At 45.1% G+C, this 20481-nt stretch overlaps 1 protein-coding gene across 3 annotated transcripts in view; it reads right to left on the bottom strand.

Moving 5' to 3' along the window:
- MIER1 (MIER1 transcriptional regulator) overlaps positions 1–20481 on the bottom strand; it is a 32957-nt gene that overhangs the window by 10668 nt on the left and 1808 nt on the right. For all 3 annotated transcript variants that reach the window (XR_014226659.1, XM_082287296.1, XM_082287295.1), the window contains 4 exons: positions 10102–10126; positions 8984–9129; positions 5296–5463; positions 1502–1634 (listed from right to left, as the gene is read on the bottom strand). Coding sequence is in view for 2 of the 3 variants with exons in the window: in XM_082287295.1 (XP_082143421.1) it covers positions 1502–1634; positions 5296–5463; positions 8984–9129; positions 10102–10126 (472 nt within the window). In the remaining variant the exon portion in view is untranslated. The remainder of the gene's footprint in view (positions 1–1501; positions 1635–5295; positions 5464–8983; positions 9130–10101; positions 10127–20481) is intronic.

The raw sequence follows: 20481 nt of genomic DNA, 5'->3' as shown, positions 1-20481 counted from the left end.
AAGGGACACTTTTGGGGACAACATTAATGGTTCAGCAGTGACAAGATTAAAAAACGACCCACCCACATTTGGATTAAGGTACACAACAGGCTCTGAGAAGTTCAGGCACAAATAAACACATCCCTAAATCGTGTTACTACATTTAGATTTCTTCTCCTTCAGCTTTGAACGGTGCACATCCAAGTTTATTCTAAATTTGTGGGAATATTTTTGCAGGTTTCAACCCCTTTTCCATGAGCTCCTGGCTTAGTTCCTGGTGCTCTTTTCCAGCTGTCAGGGAATTTAAGGCAGATCTCAGCAGGAGGTGTGAGAAATCTGGAAGTGTGTCTTCCTGGGATTTAGGATTTAGGCACAACAGCCCTTCCAACAGATTATTTGGGATAAGGATTGCCAGGAATGTTAAGCTCTTTATGATATAGGCCAGTTGCCTTTCACAAGGTGCTGGTTTATGTACAGAATGATAGAGCAACATTAAAATTATTTATGCATCAAATGACATTTTTTACACAGCTGAAAGCTGTAAAAACCCCCCAAACCTAATGCAATACACTTGAATTAAGTTAATTCTATGCTTAAAAATAGGAATTTATTGAAGATATCTGCAGTCCTCTGCACAGCCACACATTTGTTCATTTAAATTTAAAGGTTCCGTGGCAATTCTGGAGTTAAATAAACTCCAGATTAAAAACTGCATTTCTACAAAGTCATAACTAATAAATACCAAGAGTAAGGTATGGTGAGGAACCTTTTATTTGTTCAAACACAGAACACAAGGAATTCAAATACCAAAAGTCACTTTCATTACAGAAAGGTAAAATATCTGCTGTCCCAAGCAGCTCAAAAGGTTCAGATCCCACCAGGGGAGATTCCAGGGAAATCAGAGTTGCCTGAAGGGACAGCTACAACAGTAGTGGATGCAAAATCAGTTTGTAAACAAAGTAAGAGAGAAAAAGATCAGTTCAATGCTGGCAACAGAATCAAACATGGAATTCTTGAAGCAGATTTTCTTCTTTGTGACCCCCCTCTTCATTATTTCAGGGTTAACAATTCTTGGCCTTTTCCAGATTTTACTGCTTTTCTGTTTGTGAGGAAATCTGGGTTCTATTCATAGAAAATTTCAGTTTATTTTTCCCTTCAGGTAGACTCTGAGCTCATTTGGATGAGGACAGAGCACAGGCTTTGGCAAATAACCAGAGCACACCCATTAATTTTAATCTGTAAAATTTCAAATTTCAAACTTCAATTTTCCCCCGAATTTCATCCTCTCTTCTAAGACCAGAGAACATCTCCCCTCCTCACACAGAGTCAGCAGAGCACTCAGCTAAAACCAGGACTTTTCTGCCTTTTGTTTCGAGGATAATTCCCATCAACAGCAGTGGCATGAAAAGGAAAACTCAATATTTTTAGGGATCAACATGCACTTGTGGCACAGAATACTGGCTTAACTGGAGCTGAGCTTACCAGAAGTCAGTGATACTGAGATTTATTAAACTGGACTTACTTGTATCAAAATATTTACACCGCCGAGGGCGAATGATTTCCTGGGGGTCTTGAGAAGCAACAGATGGGGCTGGGTCATCATTTGAGGACTGGGTCTCATCTTCCTGCCCTGAGGAATCTTTTATGGTCTCCTCCTGACACATGGAAAAAAATAAACAGCAGCTCAGTTATCCCTGCTAGTGAGAAATGTGATTGTGGCAATATTTTTGCCAGGATTATCAACAGATCAACCCCAAATCTCTTTTATTTGTGGCCTGTCCAGGCTGAGCCACCACAAATGTACCATTTCAACGTGTGAACACATCCTGAGGTTATTTTTTGAGCAGGATTTGAAGCAGATCAATAGGACAGCCAGACTGTAACAAATCAGAAATATGAACCCAAATTAAATCTTAATCTTTGCTTTTTTTAATCTTTGTGGTTTTCACTGGATTTCATTTCACTTTAAATTTTACTTTGGTCTTGAAAGTCCTTTCTTATGAATTTTCAGTGAAAAGAGGAGGGATTTAGATGGAAATGGTATCTGCCATAAAAATTCATGTGCATAGAGTGGTTCAATTCCACAGGAACAGCAGGGCTGGCTCGGTTCACTAAGTCAAGATCAAAAATTAGAATCAATTCCTTTACGAGGAGATAAACCACCACAGCTCTGGGAATCATTACAAGCAGAGAAAACGAAAATCATAAATATTTTTTTAACAAATATATTTTTTTTTCTACTTCAAAGCATGCTGTTTGTGTCCTTGCTGTGTTTTATGTTGCACACAGAGTGGCTGCTCGTGGCCCTGGAGCATCAGGCCCAGCACACATTGATGTGCACCTTCAGCAGCCACCAGAGCATTGTCACATGTGCAGCTTAAAGCAGATTAAAAATAGAACCCAGCTAAGTGCAGGGGAGCTAAATAGGCTGTGCAGAGATGAGCACTTGCAGGGAAAGCTTCAATGATTTATACAATTATTCCACCCCCACAGCTGCATTTTGTGCCTCGGAGCTCTGAACTCCCAGCCCAGCCGAGCCAGCTCAGGGCCCAGGCACCTAAAATCCAACTGGGATGGACTGGGGAGTGCCTGCTCCCAGTGCAGGGCTGGGATGGGATGGGATGGGCTGAACTGGGATGGGATTGGGCAGTGCCTGCTCCCAGGGCTGGGATGGGCTGAACTGGTGTGAACTGGGATGGGATTGGGCAGTGCCTGCTCCCAGTGCAGGGCTGGGATGGGCTGAACTGGTGTGAACTGGGCTGGGATTGGGGAGTGCCTGCTCCCAGTGCAGGGCTGGGATGGGATGGGCTGAACTGGTGTGAACTGGGCTGGGATTGGGGAGTGCCTGCTCCCAGTGCAGGGCTGGGATGGGATGGGCTGAACTGGTGTGAACTGGGCTGGGATTGGGGAGTGCCTGCTCCCAGTGCAGGGCTGGGATGGGCTGAACTGGTGTGAACTGGGATGGGATTGGGCAGTGCCTGCTCCCAGTGCAGGGCTGGGATGGGATAGGCTGAACTGGTGTGAACTGGGCTGGGATTGGGCAGTGCCTGCTCCCAGTGCAGGGCTGGGATGGGATGGGCTGGGCTGAACTGGGATGGGATTGGGGAGTGCCTGCTCCCAGGGCTGGGATGGGCTGAACTGGTGTGAACTGGGATGGGATTGGGGAGTGCCTGCTCCCAGTGCAGGGCTCCCAGGGCTGGGATGGGCTGAACTGGTGTGAACTGGGCTGGGATTGGGGAGTGCCTGCTCCCAGTGCAGGGCTGGGATGGGCTGAACTGGTGTGAACTGGGCTGGGATTGGGGAGTGCCTGCTCCCAGTGCAGGGCTGGGATGGGCTGAACTGGTGTGAACTGGGATGGGATTGGGCAGTGCCTGCTCCCAGTGCAGGGCTAGGATGGGATGGGCTGGGCTGAACTGGGATGGGATTGGGGAGTGCCTGCTCCCAGGGCTGGTATGGGCTGAACTGGTGCGAACTGGGATGGGATTGGGCAGTGCCTGCTCCCAGTGCAGGGCTGGGATGGGCTGAACTGGTGTGAACTGGGCTGGGACTGGGGAGTGCCTGCTCCCAGTGCAGGGCTGGGATGGGATGGGCTGAACTGGTGTGAACTGGGATGGGATTGGGGAGTGCCTGCTCCCAGTGCAGGGCTGGGATGGGATGGGCTGAACTGGTGTGAACTGGGCTGGGATTGGGGAGTGCCTGCTCCCAGTGCAGGGCTGGGATGGGCTGAACTGGTGTGAACTGGGATGGGATTGGGCAGTGCCTGCTCCCAGTGCAGGGCTGGGATGGGCTGAACTGGTGTGAAGTGGGGTGGGATTGGGCAGTGCCTGCTCCCAGTGCAGGGCTGGGATGGGCTGAACTGGTGAGAACTGGGCCAGTCCCTGAGCTGTGGCTGCTGAGGGGCAGCAAGGCACTGGCTCTGCACTGTCCCCAAGGAGGGTGAGGCCCTGCAGGGGGACAGGGGTGGCTCCTCTGCTGGGACACAGGGACAGGACAGGCAGGGCCTTAAATCAGCCACTGCAGAGCCCTGAGGACACACAAGATGGAAGTTGTACCAGGAGGGAATTAAAAGTGAGGACACAGAAGGAAGTGACACGTCAGGAGCAGCACTGAGCACGACAAAACAAACATTTGTGCCTTAGCTTGATTCTGCACAGGATTACTGATGTTGGAAAAGCCCTCCAGGATCATCCAGTCCAAGCTGTGCCCCATCCCCACCTTGTCACCAGCCCAGAGCCCTGAGTGCCACATCCAAGTGTTCCTGGGACACCTCCAGGGATGGGGACTCCAGCCCCTTCCAAAGCCTGTCCACCCTTTCCATGAGGAAATTTTCCTGAAAGAATTCTCCCTGGAAGAATTCTTCCTGCATCCTTCATGTTATGTAAGTTTCTCCCCCTCTCCAGCTTCCTGAACCTTTCCTGGTACAATCTAACAATGGATCTTCCTTTTGAACTATTCAGCCCCCACAAATAACAACCTTCTCCAGCATCTGTCAAGGGAGCCTGTAAATCCCAGGAACTTCAGTTCCTGAATCAGATGTACCATTCCTCATCTCTGTGTGGCATTCCAGGGATTCTAAAATAGGTGAAGTACCAAAAGCCCAGAATGGATCTTTTTCAAAGCCAGATTAGGTAATGAAACCTCCACTAATGCCTCAGCGTTTGTGTCGCTGACAATGCCAAGGGGTTTGTATTTTAATGGAATTCAGGATGCAGTAGTGATGGAGAAGTTACAGCTGTGCCCATGACAGGAGTCTAAATTCCAAGTAGAAGAAACTCTCCTAAAATCAGAAAATTATTTGGAGAGAACACAGAAAAGGAGTTTGAAGATGCTAAGCTCAAAATTAAACATTTTGCAAAGACACTTTGGTTCAGTTAATTCAAGTACAACCATGCTGGGAAAATACAATTTAAACGTTCAAGTTGGAAAACTTGCAGGATTTCCAACACCCAGAACCACATTTAATCCAACTCCACCCTTGTGCAGTTTCAATAATCAGCTTTTCCACCTCAAAAGAAGTGTTCAGTTGTATCTCTAAAGGTGTCTGCAGGCATTTAAAATGTCAGTGCTGAAGTTCTGAAGGCCAATTCCAATCCCTTCTTAGATGCTGCTGCATCCATGTATTTTAAATTGCCTCAGTTTGGGATGAGAGAGATGGAATTAAGAGCAATTAAGAGAAATGCAGATGGGTAAATCAGAATAAACCTTATTAGTAAAGCAAGGTTTATAAAATCAACTCTATTACAGATTAGCCTGGGATATTGAGTAGCACATGCATGCAAGCCATGAATTTACATATGCAAATGAGCACACACTTACTTTGTTTTCCCCACTGCAGCCACTGTTGTCATCGTTATCAACATCATCATCATCTTCTCCCTCCTCCTCTTCCTCCTCTTCTTCCTCCTCCTCCTCCTCCTCCTGCAGGGGCACGGTGCCATCGTAGCCGTAGCGGCTCAGCAGCTCCTGGATGGGCATGTCGCTCTCCTGGGCAACAGCCAAACAAAAACTGGGATTTAACAGGGATAATGCCACAGGAACTGCTCTACAGCATCAAGGTGAGCACTTCTCCACCAAAGAAAAACGTGGGGGGCTTTTGTGCAGGATAATTTCTTTCCCAATCCTCGATTTATTTACAGCAGACCTCCCACACCAAGGGGATCTCCACGGGGCCACAAACCCATTAAAGGGGCTTGGTTTTACCAAACACCTTCAGTACCCACAGCAAACACATTCCTTACTGGAAGATTTATTGGTATTCCCTCCACTGCCCCAAACCAGCTGGGAAAATGGTGCTATTTAGTACAAATTTGTGGGGAAAAAGGATAAAATGGGTGTCAGCAGCAAGTGCTTCACACAGACAGCTGAGATCCTGCGAGGCAGGAACCTGTCCCAGCCCAAGGCAGGAATTCCTGCAGTGACTCCAAGAATTCAGCTCCATCAGAACTTGCAATACCTGGCTGGAACATGGCATTAGATCTTCTTAGGGGGAGTTGTGCTCCAGGGACAATTCCACAGAGTTCCTCAATGTTTGAATGTAAAATTCCACCCAAACTGCACCTCTCAGTGTTCCTGTACCTCTCCTTCTTCTGGCAAGGAGGGTTTGGATGGGGTGAAGGATCACCTGATATCCAGGGAAGGACAGCAGGAATGTTTGTTTCATGTTTATTTTAAGCTGGTTGGCTACAAACCCATCCTCAGCTGGAAGCAAATCTGCGAAAATCTTAGAAAATTTTATTTAAAAATCCTTAAAAAGCTGGTCCACTCTGAAGAGACATTTCAAATTCTACTGCCACTTCTCAAATTCAGAGGCTCCCAAACTCTTACCTTTATTAATAAAAATTACTAATTGCTGGCTCTGCTAATTACTTCCTTTACTACTTTTAATCCTCAGTGTCCAGCCTTCAGGACAGTCATCCCTAAGGAGATTTTTCAGAGCAGAAACTTTCAGGGATCATTTAAAAATTCTCTCTCAAAACATCAAATCCTTTGTTTATTAATTGGAGGTGTCTGCTTGCTCTAAATAGTTTTTCTTAGTATTTAATGCACACGTTGGCTGATAATCAGATATTTTTAGTTACTGGCTGACCTTAGACTTCCTATCTTAAGGCCCTGCACTGATCTAATTCCTGGAAACATCCCAACAATCCCAATGACAAGAGTGGGGTTAGCTGTGCTCTGTAAAAAGAGTGACACGGGGGTTATCAGCACTTATTGTCTGTGTATTGTATTGTATTGTATTTTATGTTATTTCATTTCAAAGAACTAAGCCATCCTACCACTTATTTCTCTACTCTTTGGTTAAGCTTTACTCCCAGTAATGCAAATAATGTGGAATTAAATGTTCTCCCCTTCCCTCTTGACTCCTTGGTCCCCATCCTGTCAGTGCATGGGAGGAACTCTTAGAAGTGAGGAATTAATATTTTACTGACACAGACAACATGAAAGGCCTGTGGTCTTAATTAAACCTGGCAGCACAGCTAGCAGAAAAATCGTATTTTAATTATCCAAATGTCCTCCAGTACATTTTGAAAAGGAATATCCTTTCTTTAAGTGCACCTATCCTATAGACCTGAGAATTAGAAAGAACTTTTACTGGAATTTGTAGGTATTTGTGAATTATGGAACAGGAATATTACTGACCCTGCATTACCTAGGAAAGGGGGGTTTGTATTTATAATATTTTTCTCAGGTAAAGCCTCTTAACTTCAAATAGTCCATTCCAATTCCCAGAGTTCCAAGGACCAGCAACTCTCCAAGAGAAAACACAAATTGGGATTTCTGTATCGCTTCAGGGTATTGCAAAAATGGAAAAGGTTAAAAAAATCACAAGGATTATCCAAGACATTGAAATTCCTTCTGTGGAAGGAGAGTTCCAGAGCCCCAATGTCCAGCCTGGCCTTGGGCACTGCCAGGGATCCAGGGGCAGCCCCAGCTGCTCTGGGCACCCTGTGCCAGGGCCTGCCCACCCTCCCAGGGAACAATTCCTGCCCAATCTCCCATCCATCCCTGCCCTCTGGCACTGGGAAGCCATTCCCTGGGTCCTGTCCCTCCAGGCCTTGTCCCCAGTCCCTCTGCAGCTCTCCTGGAGCCCCTTCAGGCCCTGCCAGGGGCTCTGAGCTCTCCCTGGAGCCTTCTCCTCTCCAGGTGAACAATCCCAGGCCCTCAAGGACCAGCACATTCCAGACCCACCAGAGTTTAATCCATGAGCAGGAAAGATCCCAACCCTCCTCCTCCAAGGGGGAGTTTTTATGACAACCACCAAGGTTCAAAAATGCTTTTGCAAAACCCAACTGCCAGGGCTGAACTGCTCCATCAGGGACATTCCCAGCCTGGGGAAATCTGAAATAATCCAGGTAAATTTTGGGGGAAAAACACAGGATAGCATTTATCCTGAGAGCAGTTTTGAGAATTAAATGGCCTATCACCCATGTCTGAAAAAAGATAAAATTATACAAACGTAAATAATATAAATTACGTATTTATTTAATATTTACCCACAACTCGAGGTAACCACTGGATATGAGGGGATAAACTGAAGAGTTGTAATGTGGTGAAAGAATTACACAAAATATGAAGGGAAAAAAGCACATTTTCAATTTAAACCCCATGTGACACATGTGGAGCTCCATTCCTCATTTAATCGACATGAAGCATATTTAGATTCACCAACTATTTATTTATCTTTATGTTTTCCAATTAATATCAACCTAGAAATTGAAAAATGATCATTTACACTGGAAATATAGATTAAATGGAGTAAATGAATTTAAAGCCATATTGGTAGAATCACTTAAGCTAAATAGGATTTGTACATCAAATATTCATCTGTGAATCATTAATGATCTGTTCTGGAGGCCAACAAGGCCACAGACAGCATCTAAATTACTTTGCATTTATAATGAACCTACTTGGTAATTTAAGAATATTATTCCTGCCTGAGAAATAATTTAAGACAATACAGAAGTGACAGCAGAACCTGGAATTGCCAGAAAGAAATGATCATTTCCACTGGAAATATTGATTAAATGCACTAAATTAATTTAAAGTGCTATTGGCATAATCACTCATGCTAAATAGGGCTTGGATATAATTTCCTCTGCATCTTCCTTTAAATGAAGATACTCCTATGGGCTCCACTAGATTAGACAGATATTTGTATCCAAATGCACAAGAAATGTAAAATTATGAGGGTTTTGGTTTTAAATAAAAATCTACAAGCACTACTCAGGTGCAGTTGGAATACACAAGTTTAGTCAGAGGATATCTTAATTTATATTAGTTCGAAAATGCAAATCCTATAGATGCAAAAAGCAACTAACCAAGCACAGCTTTATCCATTATTAATATTTATGTGCCATTTCTTTTCCCCAGTTTTTGATAAATTTATTCAGCCCCTTTCCTCCCTCTTTATTGCTTAGCTATTCAGGGGTTTAAGGTGATTTTTTTGGACAAAACCCTGCAAGTTTTGTGTGGGTCTGCTTTGGGATTCCTTCAGGCCACCTACCCTGTTAAGATCCTCTATTTCAGATCTGAAGTTTGTTTCTCCTTCCATCATTTCCTCCTCTTCTAATGTCCGTTCATCATCAAAGTCATGCACCAGCATATCAGCTGATGGGTCAAATTCATGGTCATCAGATGTTGCTGAACCTCCTGATGGGAAACATTTCCAACAATGGTTTTAGTTACACCACGGCCTCGCAGAGCTGAATTGCTTTAGTTGCTTCTTTAGGTGACATTTGAAGCAGAATTGTGATCAGAAATTCAAATATCGTCCCTCGCTCCTTTGGCTTTGCCTCATTATTCAGGGGAATTTCCTTTGTGGGGAAGAGATCCTGGCAGGAAGGACCAGGTCCCTCTCTCTGCACATCAGGCCCTAGTTAATGCCTGGAAAATTCAATTTGTGGTCATTTAACTCTTAAATAATCACAAACCTGCCCAAATCCAGTTCTACAGGGAGTAAAAATACTCATAAAATAAAAACTCCTTCATTCTTGGGCACCTTCCTCATTTACAACTACAAAGATAAACTTATACCTTCTCCAAAATTTCCATTAACCAAGTTTCCCAGTTATGCAGTTTTTATTCCTGAGTTATTTTCCCTCATCCCTTTTTTCCCCAGTTCTTTGGTTCCATTTGGTGACAATGACAAAGCAATGAATGGATGAATGGTTTGGCAGATGTCACGCAAATACCTGAGTTTTAATCCCAACCCTGCTCATATTTCCCCCTTTTTTCCTGAGTTTTAATCCCAACCCTGCTCATATTTCCCCCTTTTTCCCTGATTTTTAATCCCAACCCTGCTCATATTTCCCCCTTTTTTCCTGAGTTTTAATCCCAACCCTGCTCCTATTTCCCCCTTTTTCCTTGATTTTTAATCCCAATCCTGCTCCTATTTCCCCCCCTTTTTCCCTGGACAATTTAAATTCCATTTTCCAAACCTTGTAGCCACACTAAGGGTGTGACAGGGAGGGGTGACTCTAAGGTTTAATTATGAAGCAATTAATTATTTCTCTGAAAGAAATAAAACCTCAAGAGGCAACAACAATGCAGCTAAAGGAACTCCTGGAAAGCTTTTCCACTCATAGGATGCCAAAACCCTTGGAAATTATTAAAAATACTTACCTGGGCTTGAAGACTCAACAGAAGGCTAAAAAAAAAACAAAAGAAAGGAAATTATTTTTGCTATGTTGAACCTGTACAAATTCAATTATTCAGCTGATACAGAGCAACTCACTGCAAAAAAATATATTTATAAATAATAATCAAATTTATAAATAAAGCACCAAGGTAAATAGTACTTTAACTTTAGCTCTGATCTAACTCCAGGTATGATTCTCCCCTTCCACAACCCAGGGAGAACCCAGATTCCACTGCCAGTGAGTCCCAGTTTAAGAGAAATTATTCTTCCCATTTGAAGCTGAGCACAAATTCCCTGTTCTACTCCAATGCAGGGACACACTTTTTAAAGGCATCCCAAATCATAATAAGAATTCCATACAGAATAAAGCAAAAATCAACTTCATCTCCAACCCAGCTGCGAGGAAAAAACAAGAAACACCACCAAAAAATCTTATTTTTGAGATAGAGAAAATGAGGCTTCCCCAATAATCCACGTAACAGAGCCCCTCTTTGACCCAAAATTTGGTAACCTGATATTTATAACCTCCACAAACAAATTCTTTCATAAAATCCTGCTTTCCCTTGCTTATCCCTTTGCCAGTCTTTAACCTCCTGGGGGGAAATTTGCATGTCAGACATTCAAAGCTCATTTGTTTTGCTAATTCAAGCAAATGTTCCAACCCTTTTCAGGTCCAGAGTGATGAAATGTTTATTTCCAAGTTAGGAAAACTGACTTTTCCCTGTGGTGCCACAGTCCCTGTCACCTCCTGCAAACTCAGATACTGTTTGGCACCATGGATATTGTTATATTAATTAACATATAATGCTGTCTTCAGGGAAAATCTTGTGCTACTATTCCAGGATTTTTTAAAGGATTTTCCTTCTCCTTGCCTCCTTCTCAACTCGGCCTAGTGACACAGCAAAGCAAAATCTACAGTTGAAAAAATCCTGTGCAATTTGAAATTCTTTTATATCAAAAGCTCTTCAAAGTGAGAAGAAAGAAACCTTCTTTGGGAAAAAAAATTCACTTACACATCTGTCTCCCTTTTGTGGGAGTCTACAATGCATAAATGAACTCAAAATATGTCCAGCATAGGAAAAATACAGAATATACACAGAATTCCTTGCCAATCTCCCATCCAGCCCTGCCCTCTGGCACTGGGAAGCCATTCCCTGGGTCCTGTCCCTCCAGGCCTTGTCCCCAGTCCCTCTGCAGCTCTCCTGGAGCCCCTTCAGGGCTCTAAGGTCTCCCCAGAGAAATTCATATGAAGTGGGTAAGCACTACAAACATTTCTGTGGATTGTTGCACAACACCAGGGGAAGTTTTGCTAATCACTACACCCAAAAAAGTCTTTATTTGCAAAGATTATCTTAACAAATTCCAGAGTCCAGTATTACTGAGCTGGAGCTGAATATCAGGATCAGCCAGCAAGGACTGATCTCTATTTGGTGTTTTGTTTGTCTGGTAAACCTGGGTAATTAATAAAATGCAATACAGAATCATTAACACAAATTAACAAAGTCTTAATGTGTTTATTGCAGCAATCATTGGTTGGAAACCAAATAAATGCAATCTTCCCAGGCCAGGAAAAAAGCCATGGAGAGCCTCCCCTTTTCTCCAGGGAAAGGGTTGGAATCAGCATCCCTGGAAGTGTTCAAAACCAGGTGGAGGTGGGAACACGGATTAGTGGTGGTGCTGATGGTTTGACTCAATGATCTTAAAACTCTTTTCCAACCTTAATTCCACAATGAAAAATTATTCCAGAAATGACTCTGCCCTCCAAGGAACAGAGCTGGATTTAAAGGCCTGGAAGGGCCTGAGGAGAATTTATTCTGAGGGATAAAATATTTTCCTTAGTAAACAATAAATTCTGCAAATGCCATCTTAGAACTCCTCTTTCTGCCCAGCCATTAAAATGTGTTGTTACTGGGAGCCCCTTACACAAATTAACACTCATTTTGCAAAGAAAAAAAACCTTTTTCCAAAACGTTCCCAGCTTCCCTGGATAATTTTTGATGTAACAGAGGAGTTTTGAGGGGGTCTCAGCTGGGAAACAGTTTATGGATTTACAAACCAGTAGTGTTAGTCTTGGCTTCCTATTGGTAATCCTTTGGGAATTCTGGCTGGTCCATGCATGCACCAGGGAGCTGATTCACCTCAGCTCCAACCTGGGAAGGGAAGTTCTGGGGAAAAGCCTCAATTCAGAAGGAAAACCAGCACAGAAACCAGGGATAACAGGAGTCCAGGGAGCCCTGACTCCAAAATCCAGCCCCAAAACCACGGCTTTGCTTTCAGCCTATAGGAAAGCAGCCTCTGGGTCTCTTCCTCCCTCCCAAGCTTTGCCAACCACATCTGCCCTGTCTGTGGATTCTCCGGTCTGCATTTCCTGGGTTTCCAGTCTGGGATGAGCTGCCAATCATTTCCTGCTTCTATTTCCAGTCTGAACCCAGTGTCACATTCCAGCTCATCTTTATTACTGGCCAGCTGCTGCCAAAAGCAGTTCCCTGACCTCCTGCCACCACTCCCGTGCCTGTGCCACCTGTGCCAGGCCCAGCCCGCGGGCCACTCCACGTGCTGGGGCAGTAGCCCCATCTCCAAGACGAATGACACCACTTTTCCAGCCTCTCCCCAAGCCAAAGGACTTTATCCCGGGCCTCCACGAGTGCAGACGTGCTGCAAACAGTCCTGAGCAGGAGTTTGAGGCTGGACACGTGGAAAAGGGAGAGCTGCAAAACCCTTCAGTGCCAGTCTGGCAGCACAGAAGGTGAAGGAGCATCCTCTGATTGAAGAGCTGTGGAAGACAATTCCTGCACGGCCTGGTGAGCCCGTCTCATTCCGTGCCTCCAAGGGGTGGTGGCTCTGGCCAGGCTAGAACAGATGGCTTTGGGGGCATTTAATTATGAAAATTTCCTGGCACTGGTTAGGGATCATATGGCTGTGTTGGCATTGGCAGATCCCAATTCCTAAGGATGGCACGACCATGGAATGGGAATTCCCGGGAAAAGGCCACCCCTGTTCTTCAGTGGCTTTTCATTTTCTGCTCAGCCATTCCCAGGGAAGCACAAAGCACGATTTTGCCTCAAGGGCACTTGTGGGAACAAAGAGCTGCTATCTATCAAAGGATAATGGGATCCAAGGCTCAGGAGAGAAAAATATGGGATACTGACAATACACAGGCAATACGCACTCCAACTGCTCTGTGAATTGCACCATCAGCAAAGGTAACAGAGAACAGTCTGCTGTGAGCTCAAAAGAATGAAAAATCATCCATGAACTCCCAGCTCATGGACAATGAGGAAAAACTCCAATGACCAAGGATTCCTGCTGCATGGATACACCGAGGAGCACATTTGCTAACACTCCAGATGAACAATTTGAAGGAAAGCCCGGCTCTGAGGGGTGAAGAAAACAAACCTCAGGTAAAGAGAAAACGGAGAGACACTGAGCCACAAACCATCAGCACTATTGGTTTGTCACTGTTTTATTCCACAGGTATTTTTGGGAGTCTCAGGAAAGACAGGCCTTTCCCAAGGTTAGGGACACTTGCAGCAACAACCAGCCAAAAGATCCCATCCAGTACATTCCCAGGGTATGGATATGGGATAGATGGGACAGATCCCATCCAGTACATTCCCAGAGTATGGATATGGAATAGATGGGACAGATCCCATCCAGTACATTCCCAGAGTATGGATATGGAATAGATGGGACAGATCCCATCCAATACATTCCCCAGGGTATAGATATGGAATACACAGACTGAACTTGGCCAGTCTCCTTCAGACACCATTTAGTGCCAAGAGGCAAATGCAGCAGGGATGTGTCAAACATGGGAACACCCACAGTGTTCCCCTAAAACAACTCCCTGGACTTTGGGATCTGTCTTACCCCATCATTTGGGATGGAAATTAAATTATCCCACGGAACTGGCATTGTGACAGTTTATTTAATGCAAGCAGCCTTCAGGAGAGAGCAGCCTTGCACAGTTTATTCCAGGCAATTCCCAGTGCCGCACGCTGGCAGGAGATGGCCGGGTCTTATTCCAAAGCTTCAGAGCTGCTTGGAATGGACTGGGATACTCCAAAGCATGAAAGCTGGAGAAGGAATGCACTGAGCTTTCTCTCTTTCCCCTACAGCAAAAACACCTGAACAGAAGGGACAGGACACTGCACAGTTTCACTTCTACCCACAAAACTGTTGTCTTGGCTGACACCTTTCACACTGTTTAACAGAAGTGATTAATAATGAAACATCTTAAAATTTGCAGAACAATCTGCAGTGGCCACAAGACAAATACAAATCCTGTTCAAATTGACTCAGTTATCTTTAACAGCTCTTGAAGTGTTACATAAAACAATTCATAACTAGAATTAAATTCTCTTCATGTTGATAGCGATATGCCTGACAAACCCATCAGTTTGTTCAGGTCTTGAACTCTGCAACAGGAAAATATCCCTAAGTTAATATACTCGCCTCTAAGTTGGCCCTGGAGAAAAGAACTGTTTAAAATAGGGAATAATATCTTTTATTCCAGAGGGAATGTGTCCCTTTCCATAAGAGGAAGGCTACAGTCCCAGCTTTCCCTCTCTCTCTGTGTTGTGTTACAAATTAACTTGTGTTAAAATATATTTTAAAAGCCTCATTTTTACCTTGGGGAGAAAAGAAGAACATATTGAAGCAAGGGAAAAAGAAAAAAACACTTCTGGTCCTCTTTTACAGTTCTACATGTGAACACTTGCACAGCCCAAACTGTAGTGACATTCCTGAAAGGGAAGCCTTTACATCCACAGATTTGTACTTTTTTAGTTTGGTGGCTAAATGAGAAACTTCCTGTCCTTCCAGAAGACAAAGATCAAGTGCAATGTTTGAATTCCCAAGATCCCAAATGTGAACATTAAAACCTTGAAGATTCTACCTCAGCAAAGGTCCCCTGGCTTGGCCATTCCCTTCTGAGGCTTGATTCCTCTATAATGAGGACTTTTCCCAGTGTTTTTCCTTGGAAGTTTTCTAGACCAGACTGGAGACAGCCCTGAGTGAGCTAAGGAAACCTCAGAGCAGAGCCTGCTGTGAGCAGGTAGGACCAGAGACCTCCTGAGCTCCCTTCCACCCCGAATTATCCCTTAATGCTGACTTTTGAGATTTTTGAGAGAGCTACGGGTGTTCAGCCTGGAGAAGGGACCTTAAATCCCACCCAGTGCCATGGCAGGGACACCTTCCACCATCCCAGGCTGCTCCCAGCCCCAATGTCCAGCCTGGCCTTGGGCACTGCCAGGGATCCAGGGGCAGCCCCAGCTGCTCTGGGCACCCTGTGCCAGGGCCTGCCCACCCTCCCAGGGAACAATTCCTTGCCAATCTCCCATCCAGCCCTGCCCTCTGGCACTGGGAAGCCATTCCCTGGGTCCTGTCCCTCCATGCCTTGTCCCCAGTCCCTCTGCAGCTCTCCTGGAGCCCCTTCAGGCCCTGCCAGGGGCTCTGAGGTGTCCAGCAGGGACAGGGCAGGACAGAGAGGTGACAGTAACGTCAGAGTGTCAGGAGAGCTGCTGATCCCCCCTTGGATCTCTGCACTGAAGGACTCAGGTCCATCCCAGCCCAAAATCCCCTCCCAAGGGGAGCACAGAGCTCTGCATTCCCGCAGACCAGGGGGAGCTGCAGCTCTTGGGGTGCCCAGTCACAGGAAGGGACAGGAAACTTCAGGATGCTGAAAGCAGGTTCTGTCCAAGGTCCCACTCCAGCACCACAGTGCAGGGATTTTCCCAAGGGACTGGGTCCTCGGAGAAGTGCTGGTGCTCCAGGCTAAGGAAGCTGCTGCAGGGAGGCAGCTGCAGCCAAGGGGAGGCTTTGGCTGACAGGACATGATGCTCCCTGCAACTCCACCAGGAGAACTTCCCATTCCAAGAGAATTATGGAGCATGACACCACAGGCAATCAGAACTCCACCAGCCCTACCTGAAGCACACAGTTCCACACTTCCCCATTTTCTATTTAACATTCATTTCCATTACAAACTTCCTTAACTTCTTGTAATAATCTAAAATACCGTGCTAAGAAAACCGGGATTCTATGGAGTGATCGGATCCTACTACAGAATTCCAGAAGAAACCGGCCACAGTCGTATGCCAGGCACCACAGGGAAACATTCATATGGACAATTTGTAACGTGAATGGATTAAGAGGGAAATATTAATGCAGCCTGGGGCTTCTGGCCACGAAAAGGCTCAAAAAGAAACAACCTTACAGCAATTCCAGCGTCTGCCTGAATCCCTCTGCTGCTTTAGGAAGGATTTGAAGTCCTGAGCTGGAAGCCCACAAACATCAATATTTTATCATATGCAAAAAATATCCACAAAACTCTCCTGTTGTGACAAAATAAACCAAGGGCCACCCTCTTTTTAAGCTTAGAAATGCAGAGTGCCATTGCATTCTCTGCAATTTCCCAGAGCTTTCCCTTGAGAGAATACAACCCGTGACTATAACCAACCACTTTGGGGTTTATTCCCTCATCAAGAAAGGGAAAAAAGAGAATTCCCAGCTCTCTACTAGGTTCACTGATACTTCAGGGGAGTATTCTACAAACACTGCTCAAAATGACATAAAAATGACCCCCAATTAGTTACAGCTACGATCAAACCAGGAAAAATATGATTGACTGATGTCAGTCCCTGATTTTAATCATGATTTAGATCAGTAGGAAACCTGGATTTAATCTATTTTGACCTTGTTCTGTATCCAGGAGCAACTCAAAAACTCTGACTGTTCAAACACCTCAGTTTGCAAACACAGTGACTGTGTGAACTTTACTACTGCTTCCTACTACACCTTAGTTCAATAAAAATACTAAGAATGCAAAAAGGTTACTAAGAACAGTTATCAGAGCATGTATTTCTTCAGCATTCTGTCCTGAAGCTGTTTCAAAATAGAAATCAGGAAGTAATTTTCAAAATATGAAAATAGAATTCAGTGACATTCCCAAAGTTTAAAATCCCTCAGCTGAAAGAAGCAGAACATTGAGAAAAAGGGAAAATTTCCCAGACAATAGGAATTTATAGATGACTTCTTAAAGCACACAATGTTAATAAAACGATTTTTTGGTGGAAAACAACTAAACTTTCAGAAACTCAAAACCATTAAAGTGGACTCAAAGGAATTAGGTTGAGGCATGTAACTGTACACTGACACCACAAGAGAAATGCTCCTGCTCCAAGACAGCTCCTGCTTCTTCCCATACTTTCTTAACACCCTAAAATGCCAATCCAGATTTTTAACCCCCCAGAAATTCATTCTGCAGAGGCAAAAATTGAAGTTCTTATTTCAGCAAGTCAGAAAATTGAAGAACCCCAGTGATGGGTGAGAAACACAAGGAGCTGCTCAGCTGCCTGCTGGAGGTTTGGGAGAAACAGGAGTGTCTGTTCCAGCATCAATCACGGGGAAGGGAATCGTGGAATCCTTTAGGTTGGAAAACATCTCCAAGACCACTCCCAGCACTGCCCAGGCCACCACTGCCCCATGTCCCCAAGTGCCACATCCACATGGCTTTTAAACCCTGCCAGGGATGGGGACTCCACCCCTGCCCTGGGCAGCTGTGCCAGGGCTGGACAGCCCTTTCCAGGAAGGAATTTCCCCAATATCCACTCTGAGCCTCCCCAGCCCAGCCTGAGGCCGTTCCCTCTCCTCCTGTCCCTGTTCCCTGCGAGCAGAGCCCGACCCCCCCGGCTGCCCCCTCCTGTCAGGGACTTGTGCAGAGCCACAAGGTCCCGCCTGAGCCTCCTGGGGCTCTGCTGATCCCCAGGGCTGGTCCTGCTGCCCCATTCCAGCTCCAGTTCCTGTGGCAACTTTCCCTCAGCTGACAGAGAGGCTTCTCCTGCAGGAAGCTTTTAGGTTCTTAGCCAGGGATGGGCCAACTCATGGAAGTTCAGGGGCATTTACACAAAAGCAGCAGGAGGAGCAGGATCTCCCCTTTCCGGACCAGTCTGAGGACCGTGACCCATAACTAAACCAGCCTGCAGTTAACTCCAAGCTACACCAACCCAAAACCAGAGATATTTTGTCCCCAACGCTCGCACCTCACCTCTGACCACACTGACCACCTTCTTTGCCATGCAGCAGCCCTGGTACTCCTCCTAATTCACTGAAGAATAATGAAAAACCCCAAACCCTCATCTTCTTCCCTTTAGTTTTCCATGTTCAGTATCCTGGCAAGTGCCTGTAGCAACCGGATTGGTGCATCCCTTCACGGAACAAAGGGAACAGCAGGAATCTGGCACTTCTGGAAATTACAGCAGGTATTGAGCTGCCTCTGTTCAACACAAAAGTCTGACCCCAGCTCTTCCAGTTTTGGGATCAGAAGATCTCATTCTCTCACTTACATTTCACTCCAACATTACAAAGGCTGAATTAACAAAAAACATTCTCTTTCAGCTGCTAATCAAGCTTTTCAGCCCCAATCTTTTCTTCTCAGAAGGCATTAAAATACTTATTTTGGAGAAAATCTGTGTGTATCAGCATTCCCTCCACCAAAACCACCCCGTAAGCAGCTTAAAGAAGGATATTGTAACACTCACAAAGCTTCAGCTGATCTTAAGTTAGAGATATTTTCCTTCCAGTTTATGCCTGGAACAAACTTCTCACATGTTGGAATATGAGGAATCACATAAAAGTAAAAAGAACCCTAACAAAGGTTATTAATCCCAAATTTAATATATATTCAAAATATATTTTTTTCCTTTGTCTGTCCTGTATTCAAATCACTTCTGCAAAAGTGAAGCAGCACTTTTGGTGAATTTAGTTTCACTTTCTGGTCTCCCTCACTGACTACCCAGGCTCAGCCCTGCCTTCTGAAGAGCCTTCCTGTCCAACTCAACAGGTTTCAGTTTTATTGGGCTTTTAAGTTGGTGTCTGTAGCTAAATCTCTACACCACAACATTTTAGGATCGTTCCTGAGTGAAGGATGAGCTCCTGTGCGTCCCTTCAGGACGGTCAGCACAAGATTTTCCACTGGGAGAGGAGGATGGGAAAGAGGGCAAGAAGCACATCAGTCTTATACCTTCCCATCCACATTTTCATCATCTGCAGCTCCTCCAGGCCGTGGTTGACACCAGAGCTATGAGGAAACGCCATGCTAAGGAGAATTCCCACTCTGCTCCCTCTGTATTTCCTAAGTTCACAGAATCCTGGAAGGAACCCTAAAACCATCCAGTTCCAACTTCTTTCCATGGGCAGGGACACAAAGCAAGCTGGGAACTGTATCCAGGACATTGCTTCTGCTTAAATCACTCAGAGTATTAATTTTTTTTTTAATTGTTACTGTTTCTCCATGCAGATGCAACAGTTGCCTGCACAACTCAGGGGCTGGGAATGAACTCCAGGTGCTGCTGCTCCTAAACTCATCCACAAGTGGATCAAAGGCTCCTCCTGGCCCTTCACCTCAAACAGAGATGCCAAAACAGGACAAGGAATTCACCTTCAAAAAAGCAAAGATGAAAACTCCTGCTCCTCTCTGAGTGTGATATCAAGACTGATACGTAGCAAAGGCCTCACCCACTGGAACAACATCCATGAAGGGAAAAGCCAAACATGCCCAGCCCCACATCCCAGTGGGATCTCCCTGCCCTGGGCAGCACAAACCCCCAGCCCTTGGTGCTGTCACTGCTGTGACGTCGACGTGAGGACGTGACACCGAGTAGGAAGTTACTCATGGCTCAGCCCCACAGGACACAGCGCCGCGAGCCCGCAGAACAGCGGGATTTAGCCCAGGATATTGGGGTGAATTAACAAAAAAATGAACAAAATGTACAAAAACTCCAGCCAAAGATCCCGAATACTCTGATACCCGGAACACAGGCCCCCACTGTCTCTCCAACTTTGTAGAAGGCAGGAGTTTAATATCCACATTTTTTGGAATCACACGGGGACCAGACCCGTGATTCCCTCTCGAGATACAAAACCACACAGGCAGGTTCTTAAAACTCCTAAGATTAGCTCAGGACGTGTTGTCCCAACAACAGGAAGACTGGTCCATTAAAGTTTTGGTTTGGGAGGAAAAAATAAAATAATTTAAGGAAAAATCCCTGTACATTCGGGAATTCCAAGGGAAGAAGCGTCATCCGTAAAATCTTCTAATCCTGACACTTCCAGCTTGCCCTGAAAGCAACACCTGTCCCACAGATTTTACTTTTCCAAAGCATACTTCCCAAATTTTCATTTCCAACACATTTGTCAACACAGAGCAGCAAACAGCCTCGAGATTGAGATCTGGGGATAATTCGGGGAAAACTTAATGGAACATCCATTCATCAGCCCTAATTCCCCTCCTCAAACGGGAAGAGCTGATCCTATTGGGATGGGCAAATCCAACCCCCACCAATCCAACACTGCCATAAAGAGGC

This window comes from Coloeus monedula (assembly GCF_965178545.1).
Source record: "Coloeus monedula genome assembly, chromosome: 9".
In the NCBI taxonomy this organism is placed as follows: domain Eukaryota; kingdom Metazoa; phylum Chordata; class Aves; order Passeriformes; family Corvidae; genus Coloeus; species Coloeus monedula.
This window is presented reverse-complemented; position numbering and strand designations above follow the sequence as displayed.